The sequence below is a fragment of the Styela clava genome, chromosome 3 (assembly GCF_964204865.1).
Source record: "Styela clava chromosome 3, kaStyClav1.hap1.2, whole genome shotgun sequence".
NCBI lineage: Eukaryota > Metazoa > Chordata > Ascidiacea > Stolidobranchia > Styelidae > Styela > Styela clava.
The window spans coordinates 1351475-1369363 of NC_135252.1; the positions used below are offsets into that span (position 1 = coordinate 1351475).

The window sequence follows — 17889 nt, forward strand, 5'->3', positions numbered from 1 at the left end:
TAAATCCATGAAAATCCAAATCCATTGGGAATTTTAAACTTTAGAAACATTGACTAAAACTCAATGAATCGTTTTTGCTTTTAAAAAAACAACGAAAAGTTATAATACTACACATTGTATCGTAAAATGTTTCAAGAGATTCAAAATAAAAGCAATTGTAATGAGGGAATCCAATTTAAAAGCACTTTAATTAACTTGTCATCAAATTTCATAAATTCAAAAAATAATTTTTAAATTTGGAATCAAAATTGCGGTAACACAATTGAATGATCCATTTGTGATAAATGATATACTGTATGGTGTTTTGATTACAACTAGTAAACGATGGCAATATGGAATGAACAAATAGTTTTCCGAGTCGCTGACAAAATTATCATTTGTAGTTTTTTTACGTTAGAATACCACGCACATCTATCTATCTATCTTGTTATTCGTTTGCTTCGCGCGACTACACTCGACGGTGATACTTGATTTTAAATTACAGATGGGTGTGGTGCGGTGCCGCCAAGTTGGCTGACATAAAAATTACTCCCTCGCGCGCGAAATTCCCATCTTATCGTGGCATCCTTTTGGTGTTCGTTACAAACGCGCATAGGCGTCTCGATTTCGTATCATCTTTTTGTTGGTATAATTTGATTTTGTATATTAATCAAATGAATGGCGCGTTGCTGCCGATGATTCCCGGTTCGAATAACGTTAGTTTAACAAATATCCCGGACCGGTGCAACGGACGGACAGGGGGTCTCAAATTCGACGGGGCTAATGAATAGAGGCGCGGGCGCGCAATTCGTCTTGTCTCCCGTGCGACATATCATATCCTATCTTGATTACGATTACAGGATGCCGCGAACCTCATGTTGCTTCCTGTTTTGTCGACGCCCTTTCTCTTCACTCCTGCATTTGCAGATGCACCTTTTGAGATAATTTGGAAATACCTATTACTCTTACATAAAGGGTGGCCCGAAGAAGATTAAATCATATTTTCTATTGGACTACACTAATATATTGATCATTTACCGAATGTGACAACTTCCCTAAACCCAGATATAAGGTTCAGCTGAAATGTCATCGTGATTTAATTAATAGACGATGATATCCGAGTCGGCATCATTTTTTGCATTGAAGACACAGGAAAAGGATGGGGTTATATTCGGTGTCACCTGATCATGTAATGTCAAAGATTCAATTAATTTTATCTGCATTGCTGGTTGAACTCAGATGTCCATTCGTTTCGATTATTTAACTTCAATTATATAAAAAGAAAACGATTTCGATTGGTATTCCAGGGGCAAATTTGATTTTTTATATCTTGCAGGTACAATAGGATAAAATATGGTTAACTTAAGGAATTTTTGTCATACCATGGTTATTTATTGTGGGTGTATAAATCAATCAGATTGATTATATTTTGCTTTTAAATGATAAATAAATTTTTAAAACTAAATTAGGTCCTACTGCCAAGTTATGCAAATTTACACAGAGATATTTACGATATTGCGACTTTTCGTGATGATGTTTGTTCCCGTCAAAACACAAAGCTTTCCCAATTCAAACCCGACGGGGGTCCCCCGCAACATTACATTCCCATCCACCACGAAAGTTTGTGTCCCCATTTTTAACAAAAGCCTATGCAGCCTCCTGACGCTTTACGACCTTTTTTACCAATTAGAAACGTCCGTGAATCCCCATTGCCGATTTTTCTCGTGAATATTAATTAGTGTCAATGTGCTCTGTTTTAATGATGTAATAAAGATGAGTTTTTGTGCGTAATATGATCTCATAGTTACACATGAACTTGTAATGTCAAACTCCAGATTGTCGGTTTTCATCAACTCATGAAAAATACTAGGGGAACTTGGATATTGTGTATTGAACTGCAGGTCCTTTCTCCTTGTTTACTCATTCGCTATTTGATTAAGTTATATCTTGTATTGTTTAAAGAATTTAGGCCATGATTTAACGAAAGCTCACAAATATACTTACTATTTCGTTGAAAGAGATCATGTTATTTTTACTTTTCATGAAAAACACTTAACATAAAATTAATTATTCTTATCATCAATTATGAAACCCTCGTGTACCGACCATTCGAATGAATTTATAAACCAAAATATTGTTTCAAAGCAAGTTATGACAAAAGGAAGATGATTGACTTCTGTGTAGACCAATTCACCAGTTATATTTGAGTTATCAAAGTCAGAAAAATCTCTCCTGCAATTCATTGCTCATGTAGTGAATAGAAAAAAATATATACTCTGCAACTTATCACACCTACTTTGTTTGGCATCTGACGATATGACATGTTGGCGTTAATACTTCAAAACGAAGAACTAAACAATTTGTTTATATCAGCTTGTTATGTTGTAGCGTTTTCATAAATATTAAATTTTATTAAGAATGGCAAGTACATAAATGTCAATTATTCTTGTAGGAATCACGCTAGGCAGACGTTAAAAAAATAGGTGTTTCACATCACACATTATCGCGAAATTGTGGCTTGCACACCTACGATAGTATGACGTATTATATTGTCGCATCGGTGGTCAATATTCGCCTGTTTGTGAATTTTCAATAATACCTCATTATAAATCAACATGGGTATGACTAAATTAATATCAATTTCCATAGTGTGTGATGGTATTCCCGCATTGTACATATTATAGAGTTATGTATCAATGGACGATATCCGAAGATTATACTGTACAAAATCTTCTTGATTGCAGAGTTGCATTGAGCTACTTAGTCTGATCGATTTAAATTGTATAATGTACATATGCCGATAAGATAGTTGTAAACAATATTGTGGTTTAAATCGCTGTTTGCAAATCTGTTATAACGTATGTCTTGATATGTGTATCTGTATCATAATTACCCATATTTTACTTCCCAGCGAACGCATAGGAAGTCCATTCTTGCATGCAGCGTATGTATCGGACGTGATATGGGAACGTACCAACGTGAGGCACTCCAAAATCTAATCCCATCCTGGCATGTAGATTTTGGAGTACTGGCTATATTATTCACGCCCTGATCTAATTGTCCCATCACTACTTTGGTTTATAGAGTGTATCTTTTTCATCCCACCGATTCACATCCGCAATGGTGGATTAACTAGCTCCCGTATGGTATGTCTCCATAATATCTACCAGCGCTCCAAAGTAGATATTATAACCTCCTATGATACCTATACCAATGTAGAGTATTTAAGTAGGACGTTACCCGTCATGAAATCGCATTAACAACATGTTGTCCCCGTATAACAATTTGAAACCCTATTTTTCAAATCGCGGCTAACGTCACTGCTTTCTATATATTTACCACTTTTTGGAAACTTTAATCTATGCATCGTAATATTGTAAAATTTGTACGAAAAATCACTCGTGATTTTAAAAACTGTTCAACACCACATCTCCATTAAATTGACACCCGTTGTCAATAGTTTCTCGTTCTAGAATGCTCGGGATATGGCTCAGTAGGACGTAATTTGTTAATGAGATTAATAATGACGTATACCTATACTTGATAGGTATTGTAAACGATGGGATATGGCCTGGTTTTAGATTATTCACACTAATGTAATTTACCTAAATTTTCTTTCCGGATTAACTCCGTCCAACCGACGCATGACAAGGTGTGAAATACGTATTTCAAAGAAATAATCAGTATATGACTTTGAAATCAGGTTTTAGACGGATTTTAGATATATCCTCTTTGTTTTCTTTTAACTGATTCGCCTGACTCGTTTTGAAATGTGGAAAATGTCGGTCCATCGAAAATCTTTCGCGATATTCCTTACTTATGACACGATTTGACAATCTATGTCTACACTGCATCATATAATGAAACTTATTGCGGTAGTGCATACGTCACATCCTATAAGACCGAATATAGTTCGTTAGTTAGTTCGTGATATTCCTGATGAAGGGAAATTAATTTACAAAGTTACCATACTATAGGGATACTAAAATAAAGCAGTTACGTAATGCGAACTTGTCGAGGTCAGAATTAAATGTCATTTGTTGAATTTGGTGGTCAAAGCGAAATATTTTTCATACATATTGAAACCCAGCGGTGTGTGGGAACGGGGTAAATCTCCCAGCAAAATCGTAGTGCGTCATGCTTCAATTTATAAGGTACGTTGCATAATGACTTTGCAGATAATAACCATTGACATACCCTGGCCAATTTCGCGATGCAAATATACGTTTCTTTGTTTCAATTACTAACTAAGTGCAAATTCCGTGATCATAAATGACAACTCCGAGTTATGGATGGTCGAGTTGCTCTACATTCCAGTGACGGTAACCACAGGAGTGCGCGACATGCTTGCATGTTATTAACTTTTATTCGAGAGACTACAAGTTAACAAAAATCAAATAGGAATAAAATTCCCACGGTTCATGAGGATTTTTAATTTTGAGGAATGAAGATGCTATTGTAATTATTCCTATTAAACGGATCCAACGATGCAAATGAAGTAGGTTGCATATGTTCGGGCGTTTTCTATTTGCTTCAAATGTTCTTTGTTTTACTCAAAAATGCGTGTGATTTTGACGCAGGCGTATCAAATCAGCCAATATCAACTTGGATCGTTACCAACTAACATTTATATTTGGAATATTATTGAAATAATGCACAATTAGATATTTCTCCTTGCGACATTAAAGAATATGTCTAATTTGCCAAAACTGCTTTTCGGTGTCGTAAGCATCATTTCCTGTTCGTTTCCATAATTTAAACTCAACATATAACAGATTAATGATGAAAGCACCCAATGAAATGCGTCCATCATTGGGCAGTAGATGATTGAAACGAATGTCTAGAAATTAGGTTTGTCATAATGAATTTTGAGGTATTAATTAATACATAATACGTATATTGTACCGAAATAGAACATTCTAAATATATATGTACTGCATTTAATACCACTACTTCTTTACATATTATGTATTTTATTATTGTCTAACATTTGGCAGTAGCGATTTCTAATATAGTTATGCTATATCTATAGATATGTATGATAAATGATCGAGAATTCTGTTTAAAAAAACCTAAGTTATTTCCTGGGCTAAGTAAATTTATCGTCCAAGGGAGGGTCCGTATTGGTTATACCATCGTTTTATTCTAACAGAAAACTTACATGACATATTGAGATTTTTGTAGATAACGGGATAGCCACAAAATATTCAAATTCATCAATTTGCATTATAAAAATAGTACATAACAATCTAGTTCCTTTAAATCACATATATATAAACAATAATTTGCAATACTTTTAATATTATAACGTTATATTTATTTTAACACATGTTTTTTTTTGATGCACGTGACGAAAAGCGTTAGTTATAGTTGTATTTAGTTTGAAACATAATATCCGAGAAAACGCTCATTGACGCACCGGTACCGGTTGTGACAGGGACACAATCAACAAACGGCTATTTTCGCATCTCTTTAGTTCACCGGAATCTCTGATGTCACAATAATAAACTTTATACAAGAAATAACTTAACCATGCTTAAACGTATAATAGAATGCAGTTTCACCTATCTAAAGACAATCGTTTTATATAAATATTGTGGAAAAATGGCAATTGATAGCTTAATACGAGAGTACTTTATTCATGATCACCATTTTCGAAAGCCATTGTTTCGTTTATTTTAAACTTTCATAAAATTCGACCTCGAATAAGGTCAACTTAAATTAACAATTAAATCCATAACCTATAAGATTCCAAAGCATGTGGTAAACATTAAAATTGATATCTTGTTTCAATTTTGTACAATTCAGTAAACTCAAATTAAATATTTGATGCAAATCATTAATTTTGTATTAGAATAAATCGTCAGTGATAAAAAACACTCTTCCTAGCTGTCATGTAGTGAATTATTCGAGGCTTTGTAACCAGATTTGCCAAGTATACAACCCGACAGCAAGCAGTTCACCAGTCCACTCTTGTATGTACATGATGATCATTAGCAAAATCCCATCAACTATTGTACACCATAATAATGACGTCATACGCCACGTTATTATAATATTGGGAAGAGGTCTGGCTAGTCACATACGGAAAGTTAAATCTGAGGCAATAAGAAGAGTTTTACTATTAAAATATTGTTTCCCGTATATTTTCAAATGTAAGCCAATCCGTATTAACTTACGAATCGAATTCACATGTTTGCTGTATTGTTTTATCAAACATTTATTAAGGCACAAAACAATGATTTGCTCTGAAGCTTAGTACTTCATTTCTCTTGTTAAACTTTCTTTTCTCTCCTTTTCTTCTCTCACTTTTTTTTATTGCAAGACAAAGACGCAGCAAGCACTGCATTGTGAGTCAATCTCTCGCTTATCACGGAAGAAAAAAGCATGGTCCATGAGCATTAGATTACTAGAAAAAGGGGGTTGCCGTTGTCGTTGGGGTGTCTGTACTTTTAGCGGGTTTACTGCTTGTTGTCAGTTATTAGGTAATTGTGCAGCGATGAACGAGGAGCCTCGAGTTACCTAGGATTTACCGAGCACATTTAGGTTAGCCTGTCGATAGCCGTATTGTTATTTGTAAAAAAAAATTAAAAATCGAGAGTGTTCGAATTATTTATGAAACAACTTTATTAAAATAGGAACTGACCATATGTAAAGGAAACGACTGTCACTACTTAGCTTACACTAGCTTACGCAGAAGGTATGTTCGATAAAAAGGAAGTGACCGCACCTCAGTGTTGGGGTAGTAGAAATGTGTTATTTAATTTTATTTATTAATCGTATTTTCTACAGCGACAACAACCGCTGTAAACCGCCAAACTCTATTCGTTTTTATCTTAGAAATATTAGAATTTATTTGGCGAGCGATTATGAACATAGTTTCATTCAATCGTAACAATATTGGGCATTGTTAGAACAATCCACTTTGACGGATGATAGTTGGAATAAAAGGCTTCTCTTTTCTTTTATTTAATTAATCTGAATTGAATTTGTTTGTCATGATGACCTTTAGTACGGCGCAATTCATTGCTTTTAGTGATGGATTCTACTGATCAGCGAGACGTACAATTTATGCGATTTCACTTTCTCATAAATAATTAGACTCGTGTATATTATAACTCCGACTCAATTCCAGAATGTTTTCCCAAATTTATCAGTATATCAGATGTGATCAGATACATGCCAATTAAAAATTATTTTCCCACAAAAACCAGCCAGGAGGCCGAAGTGGTTTTTCATTATCAAAGTTTTGGCACATTGGTTATTGATATTAATAACAATAATAATCAAATTTTTAATAATAACTCCACAAACGGAAAGAACCGATTTTATGAAATTGTTCGTTTCGATTTGGAATTTGGTCTATTAGTTTGGACAATTTGCAAATTTTGGATAAAGTGGTTCAGATTACGCGCTCGTTAACCTTTTTTCTTGTTAAATTTTTTTGCAATTTTTCAAGAATAGCAAATCATGCGTCGCCAAAGAATAGCGGTGTATCTATTACGCATTTTACTCCTGTCCATGCATGTTCGCTCATGCAAAAATTAGTTGAATTGGGAATGATAAGGTGTTTCCCGTCCGCCCTGACATATACCAACGAACAGGTCCTCGTTGTTATAAGCTTAAAGTAACGAAAATCGTGATTGCTTAATCGGTGAACGTTCTTGGAGACGAACCAAAAAGATCAACGCGGACCTGCATTTTAAGTTAGTTTGTTTTAAAATACTCTCACATATGAAAAGTGGTCGCAAAAATGAAACTGGAAAACTTTCTTGGTGATTTATCAATTGCGGATGAATTGAGCGCCGTCACATTGAAATTTAGTGCTTCATGCGATCAAGAAAAAGCTAAGCAGAACAGCTCATTTGCGGTGAAAGTTATGATCCTTTATGCTTTGTTAGTTGAGGTTTTGCGTATCTAATCCAGCGTACATAAAGCCGCAGCGGGACATTGAGTGTAATAAAACTACCCTTTCAAATTAGGAATTTGCTTCGTTGTTGAAATTAAGAGTGTAAGGTATAAATAGGGAGGTTACGAGTGCGGGGTGTGCCATAAAACAGTGAGGCAGTCCAGTTTTTGACATTTTCATTGTAAGGTGAAATATTTTAGTCTTGTGTCATAGGGTAGGCTTTGCGTTGTGTGATTTATGCTTTATTTTTATTTTTTAAAATCAACTGTCAGAATAATATCTACCGTTTCCGATATGTTTTGGCGGGGAAAGGTGCGCTTAGCAAGATCTCTGATGATGTGGTGCAGGTGGTATTGTTCAAAAAGAATTCTTTCATTTAAAAATCAGCTGGCTGTCCTTTCCACCTATTGCTCATAGGCTAATGAATGCTCCCCGCCGTGAAAGGGCGCATCGCTCAGTGTGATTTTTTGCTCGCCAAGGAAATCGAGTCGCTCAGCGTGATCGCCATTCTCATACTCGAGTTCCGAACGGCGAGGAAGATTTTGCAATAAATAGTCAAGCTTATTAGTTTGTCAATCATTCTTTCACGCACTCGTTAATGAAATATAATTATGTTACGGTGTTGTAGCAATGAGACCATGGGTATATTATCGGGACTAAAGATAAAGCAGTACTTCAGTATAAGTTGTGTAATTTTTTCACTTGGATGTATTTTTTACTTTCATTTCATACAATGTCGAATATCGTCATTGCTTTCCCGCCAATGTACGTCCGCCATTTTTGTTAATGATCGGAATGATTTATTTTTTTATTTGTTTATGCAACGTGGACTCTTGCAACTCACTTATGCTATAGGTTGCGGAAGCAGCTCCACTGACTTTTCCGCTGGCGCAAAAATCTTATGGCCTACGGTTGGTCATAATGCCGTAAGATAATATAAGATTCGCCGCGCAATAGGTCATCGGAAACAGTTGAATAGCATTAGTAAATATCCAACATGTTGATGTGGAACAGAGCGGGAATACTCTGAATATAAAAGCAGATTATAATTTCTACAGCTTATATATAACATATCCAGGTTAAATGTAAAGATCATTATTGTATAGGTGGTCGAACGCGCGAGGCTTTTAATATATATATATATATATATATATATATATATATATATATATATATATATATATATATATATTATTTGCCTACCATTTTCTTATCTCTGAAGTTCGCCGTTTGCGTAATGTAACAGAAAGTCTTCGGCGCATCATACCTAGGTCATATCGGTGCATTTAACGCATGTGGAAATTAATTTCCTCAATTTGACAATTCATATAAGTCAAATCGCATCAGTATCGGTCCTTGGTTGTATATTAAGGGAAGCGACATATCGCCGAAACACTTTTTTTGCTGTTTTATTGTTTGGAGAACAAGCTACGCCAGGAAAAGAGGATTTCCCGACGCCACGCCAAATTAAACGCTACTATTAAATAAGCTTATGTTACAAAATACCCACCAATTGCAAATAAAATAGATCAGCTTGTCCGCATCTCTTATTCAATCGTTGATTTTACATGTTTTTATTGTATAGTAATATAAACTGGCTTTATGTGGGTGATTTTGTTTTAAATTCTGAGCGAGTATTCGTGATTTTATTTTGATTTGTTACACGACGAAACTTCTTTATAATAGAAACTTCTTGAGAATGGTCTTTAGTTATGTCGCTAGTCCCTTGCAAGAAGGTTCGAGAATCTAGATGATCAGGGTGTCTTCGCTGTTTAGTGATTTCTTATTCGGCAGGACAGAGACAATTACATATTACAATTATATATTTCAGGATCTGTTGTGATAATATGAATTATTTCTGTATTTCAGTTTTAAAGAAAATATAATAGACAACAAAAACTCAAACATATTATCAGGCAGCGCCGAATACAAGCTGGAGAAATTGAATAAACACATAACCCGGCAACAGAACCATCTAACCCACGGTGTGGATCAACTTCTAGCCGCTAGCAAGTTAGTTCCTCCGCCGCGAGAAATTGAAACACCATCCGAGGTAAGTTCGATCATATTTTACGACTACTATATTTTAATTTGTTGAGTACATTAGGTCTTAAGCGTTGTTGTTTATAATTTTTATAAATGACAAATACCAATACTTTGTGATTAAATAAATACAATTTCACTTTTTGCAGCGATCAGAAGAAAGTCGTAACCAAAACGACATGATCGCCAACGCACCGATGGCACCTGAAGCACACGCAGTTCACGGGAAAAACCAGTCGGCAAATGAGAATAATTCAAATAGTGCATTTGATAGCACCACAGGTATAATCAAAATTCGATAATTGTACGACTTCTGTTCGAATAAAATCACAGACGATGGCAAATTTTGCTACTTAATTAACAGAATTCTATAGGAACCAAAACTCACCTCGAGTCGGAATTGCGAGATATTTTATTTCATCTAAGATTATGATTCATGAACCTCATTCAATCTCCAGATATTTAACATGAAAAAGAGTAACTGTTTTTAGAATTAAGCTAAGGGTTTTTTGTCGTCTTTCGATTTAGTTTTCTGTGACTTTATAAAACGCTCATCTTAGAAATCTAAATGAATTTAAAAATATTTCATTTATCATTATAGATTACACTATGCCGAATCTTGAAGCATCTATGAGAGAACATTCAGGAAAAGAAAAATTCAATCCGAAAAATTATATTTTGCAACATTATCTCAACAGTTTGAAAAACCACCAAGAGCTCATCAGAAACAAGCAAGAGGTAATCTTTTTTCATCATTAGTGAATCGAATCTTCGGGAAAAGAATGAAAAAAGTGATAGTTCATTTACGGATTTAATCAATTAACATAAACCATTTCAAACTTCTAGGTTTTGTCACCACCGGCTGACATTGGAACACCGAAAAGGAATTTGAAGTCACCGCAGTGGCCCATGATCCGTTCCCCACCTCCCTTGACTCGGTGTCATACATTGGCGACGTCTCCACAATGGCACAGCCGCACCTCAACTAGTCCCAATCACTACAAACCGACCAAGGAACCCGTTTCAGATATTTTCAATCAAAACAACAACAACGCCACATTCGGAGCTGGATTTCCAGCCATGAACGCAATGGCCGTCGCATATCCGGCACTTCTTCATCAACAGCTGTACCAAATGGCTCTCGCTTCTGTAGCGGTTCAAAATGGCGGAAAAATATATCAGGTATGCAGCCAATCACTTGCGCTCAATTTTATTGTATACTTGGTCATATTCCATTCTCACGATAAACAAGCCAGTGTGGTTCTTTTTAAACCATTTAAGCGTGGATAAAAGCGTTCTACAGTTATTTTATTTTTTTTTTAATTCAATAAATTTTACATCGATAGCTAATTTAGCATCATGAATTCGACTAAGATTTTTGACGCTATTGCCTTGAAAAAAACAAGTTAGGAATATTTAGAAAAATTTAATTAGATTTCACTCATTCCTGTTAAAAGATTGATACAAATTGTAAAATTTTCAAAATGAGATACTAAAAAGAGCATTCCTCATGTAGTATAATATGATAAATGGTATATACCGCGAAGACGCTTTATCGGAAACAGTCGGCGTGCATATTGAGTGTATAGTTCGAGGACTACAACCGATTTCTTGATCCTAGCCTCCGCACTTTCGCGTCTTTCATATTAAACAAGCTTTTCCGCCGTTTCCTTCAGTAATCCACGGTTGAAGAACTTCGTGTATATTTACCGGGCAATTTTGGCGGGAATAATTTGACGTTTTCAAATTTAGTTTCATTCGTTGAACTCGATTATTCGTTGCAACGGAAAAATTGAAATAAATATCATCGCATGCTATGCATGAAAAAGTTTGAAAACTAAAGAATTACTCGAATGTCAGTTGGATGAGTTAAATTTTCACGCAGAAATCTTTCTGTTTTTGCAACATCCAAGTAAAGCATAATAAGTTATTTTGAAATAATAATTAAGCGCTCGCTGACTTAATAATGTTGTTCTTTTTCTTTAATTTTTTATTCTCACGAGCTTTCATATCGGTAGATTTTTATGAATTCAGAGTCCCTGTTTATTACAACTATGCATGTGTTCATGGGTTTGAAATCTAATCAAAACATGCTCCATTTTCTGGTATTTCCGAAGTTTTGAATGCAAAAAAAAAAATATTGTAATCATATAGCAACATCAAAACATGTAAAATTTAAATCTGATTTCTCTATTATAAATTGGAAATTTTTTAGGAACTTATGCCAGGTCATGTAATGATCCTTATTGTTATATGCCTAATGTAATTTTATAATGTTTTTTAAAAAACTATAAACAAGCAAAACACATTAATGAATATATTTAGGAAATTTTCTTATCACGTGACAGTCCGTGACAGAAAGTCAATATGGGAAACAAAACGTTTCATAGTTGCCCAAACTAATGAATTTCGTTAACAGAAACGTTTCGTTAACAGAAATTACATTAGGTTTAAAGTGATAAAAATAGTAATTAAACCAATATTATTTTTATCATGTGGGGTCGAGTCAAGTTATTATATATATCTCAATTTCACATTCAAATAACCCCTTTTATTAATGCCAAAAGTAAACTATTTTTCACATTTTCATTCTCAAATATTATTTAAGAGAGGTCGTTGTCGATAAAAACGCCTCAGTAGCGTGGTTTTTGAAGTAGGCACTATTACCCATGTTCTTTTTCTCTTTTCCAAAACAATTGAGTTGGTTTTCACTTTAACGAAAATAAAACCAGTTACAGGTTCGAGTTAAATATTAAAATGAAAACGAAATTAATAACGCTTGTCGTGATCTTCGGTCACGAATACCGGAAAGGGAAATGAACTTTGTCAATTTTCGATTATTTAGAAAGTTTAATGAAACCTTTTCATGTTTTCTTTCTTTTTTTCCAAATTCCAAAGGTTTTCCAAATTTGATAATAGTCATAAGGTCTCATTCTATAATCAAACAGAAAACTTGATAAATGATAACATTATTTATTGCCAGGAATTATCAATTGTAACACTTATTTTCTTTAGACGCCACAAACGATACCGGAAAAGACGACAGACGATATCAGTCGCGGATTCAAGGCGGATGTAGCATCGTTGCCGTTATCAGCAAATGCGCAAAAGGAACCCCTAGACTTGACTACGCACAAGTCGCGCGAACGAAGTGAAATCACATTTGGACCTGACGTGACAAGAGCACAAACTGTCAAACCACGTTCTCCCTCAAATCGTACATCTCCTTACCGCCCGCTAGCGGAGCCAGTTCCAGAAATGCCATCATTGTCCAGCACGGCAGCCATGATGTGCAATGTTCATCGGGTAAGACTATAAAATCTCGTCTGCCGTTACATACAAAAAGCTACTATAAAACTCCAACATTGTTTCAATATTTACTTACAATATTCCAAGTTAATTAACGGTTCAGCTCCGCATTAGTGCATATGTTCTCAAAATTCCAAATAACATTTTTTTTTCAGTTGGTTCAGTCTGGAATTTTGCCACCTACAGCACTCGCTGTTCTTATGGGAAATTTAGCTGCATACGACTTTTCGTCATCTGGAATCAAAGCTCATAATGCTGCATCCACGATTGCGCAGAATAACATGCCAATGGCCTTTGGTTCAGAATTGTAAGTGTCAAATGGATTAATTGAAATTTTCATCAATTTATTTTTTATTATGCGATCAATTAAAATGCTATCCAATGCAGAATCGGATTACAAGCATGCTACGTATCTCTCTGCATATACAGGCATGCACTGTTTTTTAAATATGAGATCAAGATTAAATTTCAATTTAATTTGCTGAAATCGCAGGTCCGACAACAGAAGTCGACAACAGCATGCGGAACTGTTTTCAAGAACAAATATGAATCCGAATTTGAGCACCGCCATGGCTGCACGAGCGGCATCAACTTATGCCAACCCATTGACAATGAGTCACTTCGGTTATAATGGATCATTTCCTCCTACTATGGTGCCTCCAGCAAATTATTCCTCAAGCATATATTCTGGGCGCGGAAGACCAAAGAAAAGGACATCAGATCAATCTTCTCCGTGTGATTATGCAGGTACTTTACATTTACATATTAATATGTGAGTGTTGGTTCCTATAAAACGAAGATTCAAGTTATTATATAGTATATTTTTTATCATATTTTAGGACTTTACGGACAAATGGACTTGCTACACGAATCGGCCTTAAAATATAGAAGATCTTCGGTACACGAAAATAACTCACATAGTGCATTTCAGAATGCTAGAACTGTAGATTTGTCTAGAATGCCTGACCGTCCAGCGACGACCGCAATGTCGTACAAATGCGACATCTGTGACAAATCTTTCCAAAAGCAAAGTTCTCTAACTCGACACAAATATGAGCACACAGGTATTTATGAATATATTTATTTGTCATTTAATGTGTTTAAATGAATACCTCGAAGGAGGTATGAGACTTTGTTTTATGAGACCTCATTTAATCATCAATTATATTTACAGGTAAACGCCCACACCATTGCAATGTTTGTGGAAAATCTTTCAAGCACAAGCATCACTTAATTGAACACCAACGTTTGCACAGCGGTGAAAAACCATACCAATGTGATAAATGCGGCAAAAGGTTCTCTCATTCCGGTACGTGTGTATTTCTATGTATTTATTTTTCTATTCTGAATGCTGCTTCTTTCCAAACTTATTTATAACTAATCTCTCAATTTGCAGGCTCATACTCACAACACATGAACCATCGATATGCATACTGTAAGCCAGAAGATACGATGATGCAAGAATTGAGACAACAACTTAAGAAATCGCACAACGAAAATAATAGCAATAAGATCAATGCTATCAACAAAAACTCCAACTTTGAGAACAAAATGCTGACTTCAACACCAAACAAAAGTTTGACCGAAACAGATGACAACTCATGGAAGATTCAATCCGAAACAAAGAAAGGCGATGAGCAGAAAACAATTGATCTTGCTCGCCAGGCTCTTTACTTTGGGGGACCAAATAGATTCCAAATGGCAGAATACGAGAAACAAAAATCTTCATTGATGCTAACGCCAAAGAGCCCTGAATCTGGAAACGACAAAGACCAGTCGATGAGCATATCAAAATCATCACCTTTGTCCATTAAACAGCAAGATAGTCAAGACGAAATCACCGATCCCGGAAGATCCACGTCACGTGACTCAGCTGTTTACACTGGTACCACCGAAAGAGAAAGCGTTGGTTCAACTGAAGCCGTTTTTGGTCTCACCCCTATAAAGAAAGAATCGAGCCAAGAAAAAAGCGATGAGGATTTAGGATTCCACGAAGCTTCCACAAAAACTCAAGACTTCAGATCACCATCCAGCAGCTCATCTATCGGATCTGCTATGTCTCCAAAAAGCAATCCGTTTCAACCTAATGCGTCGTCGATGAGGATAGTCACCGTTGCATCTGAATCTTAATATACTTTGGCTTTCAACGTCATCTATAGTATTCCACTGGCATCTTTCGAAAAAATCAGCGAATTATACAATAACATTTCGTTTAGTTTGAAAATCCAGATCTAAACAACCTCACCGAAAGTGTGTTGTCGGTCCTACGGCAGATGCTGAGATATATCTATAAATTAACTGTTGTTGTTCAGTTCTCCCAATGCGGCGGTGCCTATTCTTGCCACAAGAAAAGATACTCTTTCTTTCGTGTACACAACGTACGAGAAATTTCTTTATTACTTTGCTTTTGTGTCATCATGTTAAAAAGTTAATATTTTCAGTCTACAATTATGTTTTTTATATAATTTCTTTTTACTGCGCTTTATTGCCATTACTTTCTGCCTTGCCACATACATTGCCGTCGCGCCCCATTATTGCTGCTTTCTCCATTGTCACTGCAACGCTTTTTATCAACTTCATCGCCTGACGCTTTGTGATCAATTTGTTTGGGTGTGATTTCTTCAACGTATTACTCAATAGCATGGTTTTTCGGATTGTTCAAATGTAAATTTAATAAAAACCAATAAAAATGTACAAAATAGTTTAGAATGAATATCATAAAACAAAAAGATTTTATTTTAAAGGCGACTGGGCGCCAAATTTATATTGCATGTTTGATACTCGCAAGTCATTTTTTTGTGATTTTATTATGTCATTGTTTGTTTTGTTTTTTATTTTTATATTAGAAAAATAATTTGGAAGTGAATGACAAATAATTTCGATGAATGATTAAACAAATTAATGACAAATAAAATTATTGGTACACGAGATTTCTTCAAAAGATTATACGATATTTTTTTGTATTTCAATTGTTTTGAGTTTTAAAGCGTAGTTTTCATTTTGACGTCAAATTTAAAAAGTCATAAAATTATTTGAAAGAGTCCATCAAGATTAGCCTTGGTATCTAACAAGTATTTTAAAATAGAAAGTAAAAATTTGATCAACTTCAATAAAGCAATTAATTGTTGTAGGCACATCCATATTGCGTATATATACAGTTCAATATTGACTCATAAAAAAGTTTGTCTGTTTCTTCAAAATCAAAAATGCAATATTTTCATTTAATTTTGTCAAATTTTTGTTTACATATTTGAAAAAATTCCCGATTTTTCTTCAGCGTACTTCTATACTTCTTCAAAATCATAACCATTTTTTATTTCTACTGTGTATACGAACTGATTCCAAATCTTGCCATGACCAGAAAATTATGCCATATGTTGTTGTTGTTGTATTTTATTAAACAGAAGAAATTCTATTTGATTTTCACGCTTATTCCATTTTTATATCTTGGTATGTTTTAAGCATTTTAAACAATGTGGAATATATTTTCCCAAAAATAAAACCTTTATTTTTATTGATGAAGATTACTAACCATCATACACTTTATATATATTATACGTACTAAAATGCGGTAACAATATTTCAAACCCACTGATATTTTAAAGGAAGTCACAGCAATTTACACGATCAAATCCAGTCCGGAAGTAGAACTCTTTTTAGAAATTTTAGAACTTGAAATTTTATATCTGATTTTTTGAGGTAATTATGCTATGTATGACTTCATTAATTTATATTTTGACTTGATACTTGTTACGATACAATTTTTTGCTTTTGAGGTATGAGTTTAGTCGATAGCTGTAATGAAAAATCAAATCCTTTACTTTGTTCAATTTCGTGTTGTACTTGTTACATTATTTTATCAATTTTTTGACCGTGATTATCGGGAACACATACCCGAATATTTTTTATTTCTTGATTCCATTTTTTTAACTTTCTTTTCTCTTTCTTTTGAAACACAAGTAGCGTGCAATAAGAAAGATGAAAACGAAATATGTTTAAGTGAATATTGGGAGTTCCAAACTATAGGGGGCTTGAATGCAGAAAGATATATAACATTTAAAAATAGGTTGTCAAGTATATGATATTGTGTGTATTGTAATTGAAACCAGTTTACACATGGATAGTATCGCTGGTTATTCTTAAACATCGCTTTCTCCTCAACAAATAAACCAAACGATTTGTTTTCTGTACTTCTGTACTAGATTTTGCGGAGACTATTGCTTTCGTTTCATTATTACTTTTGGGACATATGGGTGTCCGATATTTCACCCGACATTTCGCTGTTCTAGTTTAATTCCTGGGATGCATGTCAGTAATATTTGAGCACTGGCCTGGAGTGACATGGTGTCATTATATTAAACTAGAGGGCAAAAAATCAACACCTTATAAAACGGTTTTTATTTATTTATTTAGCACTCCATTTCAGTAAATTTGGTAAGAATGGAGAGAGAATTCAACCAACACGAGGCCCTTGGATAAAACATTTGTTAACAAGCATTAATTATTAATTGGTATTCATAATAGTGTAATTAAAATAAGAGTAATTGAAGACAATATGCCATTCATGTGGTTCATGACCGGTATCTTTGACCAAAATCTTCATATGTTCTCCCGATCGAATGAATTTCAAGCAAAAATTGTCGGCAATC

General features: G+C 34.5%; 1 protein-coding gene across 2 annotated transcripts in view; it reads left to right on the forward strand.

Annotated features, from left to right (window-relative positions):
- The window catches only part of LOC120343354 (uncharacterized), a 49587-nt gene extending 32357 nt beyond the window's left edge, over positions 1-17230 (forward strand). For both annotated transcript variants that reach the window (XM_078110610.1, XM_078110611.1), the window contains 10 exons: positions 9758-9941; positions 10081-10213; positions 10533-10669; positions 10778-11113; positions 12947-13237; positions 13396-13547; positions 13734-13987; positions 14080-14304; positions 14415-14549; positions 14637-17230. In XM_078110610.1, the coding sequence (XP_077966736.1) occupies positions 9758-9941; positions 10081-10213; positions 10533-10669; positions 10778-11113; positions 12947-13237; positions 13396-13547; positions 13734-13987; positions 14080-14304; positions 14415-14549; positions 14637-15370 (2581 nt within the window). In that variant the 3' untranslated portion in view covers positions 15371-17230. The remainder of the gene's footprint in view (positions 1-9757; positions 9942-10080; positions 10214-10532; positions 10670-10777; positions 11114-12946; positions 13238-13395; positions 13548-13733; positions 13988-14079; positions 14305-14414; positions 14550-14636) is intronic.
- Positions 17231-17889: the final 659 nt, after the last annotated feature.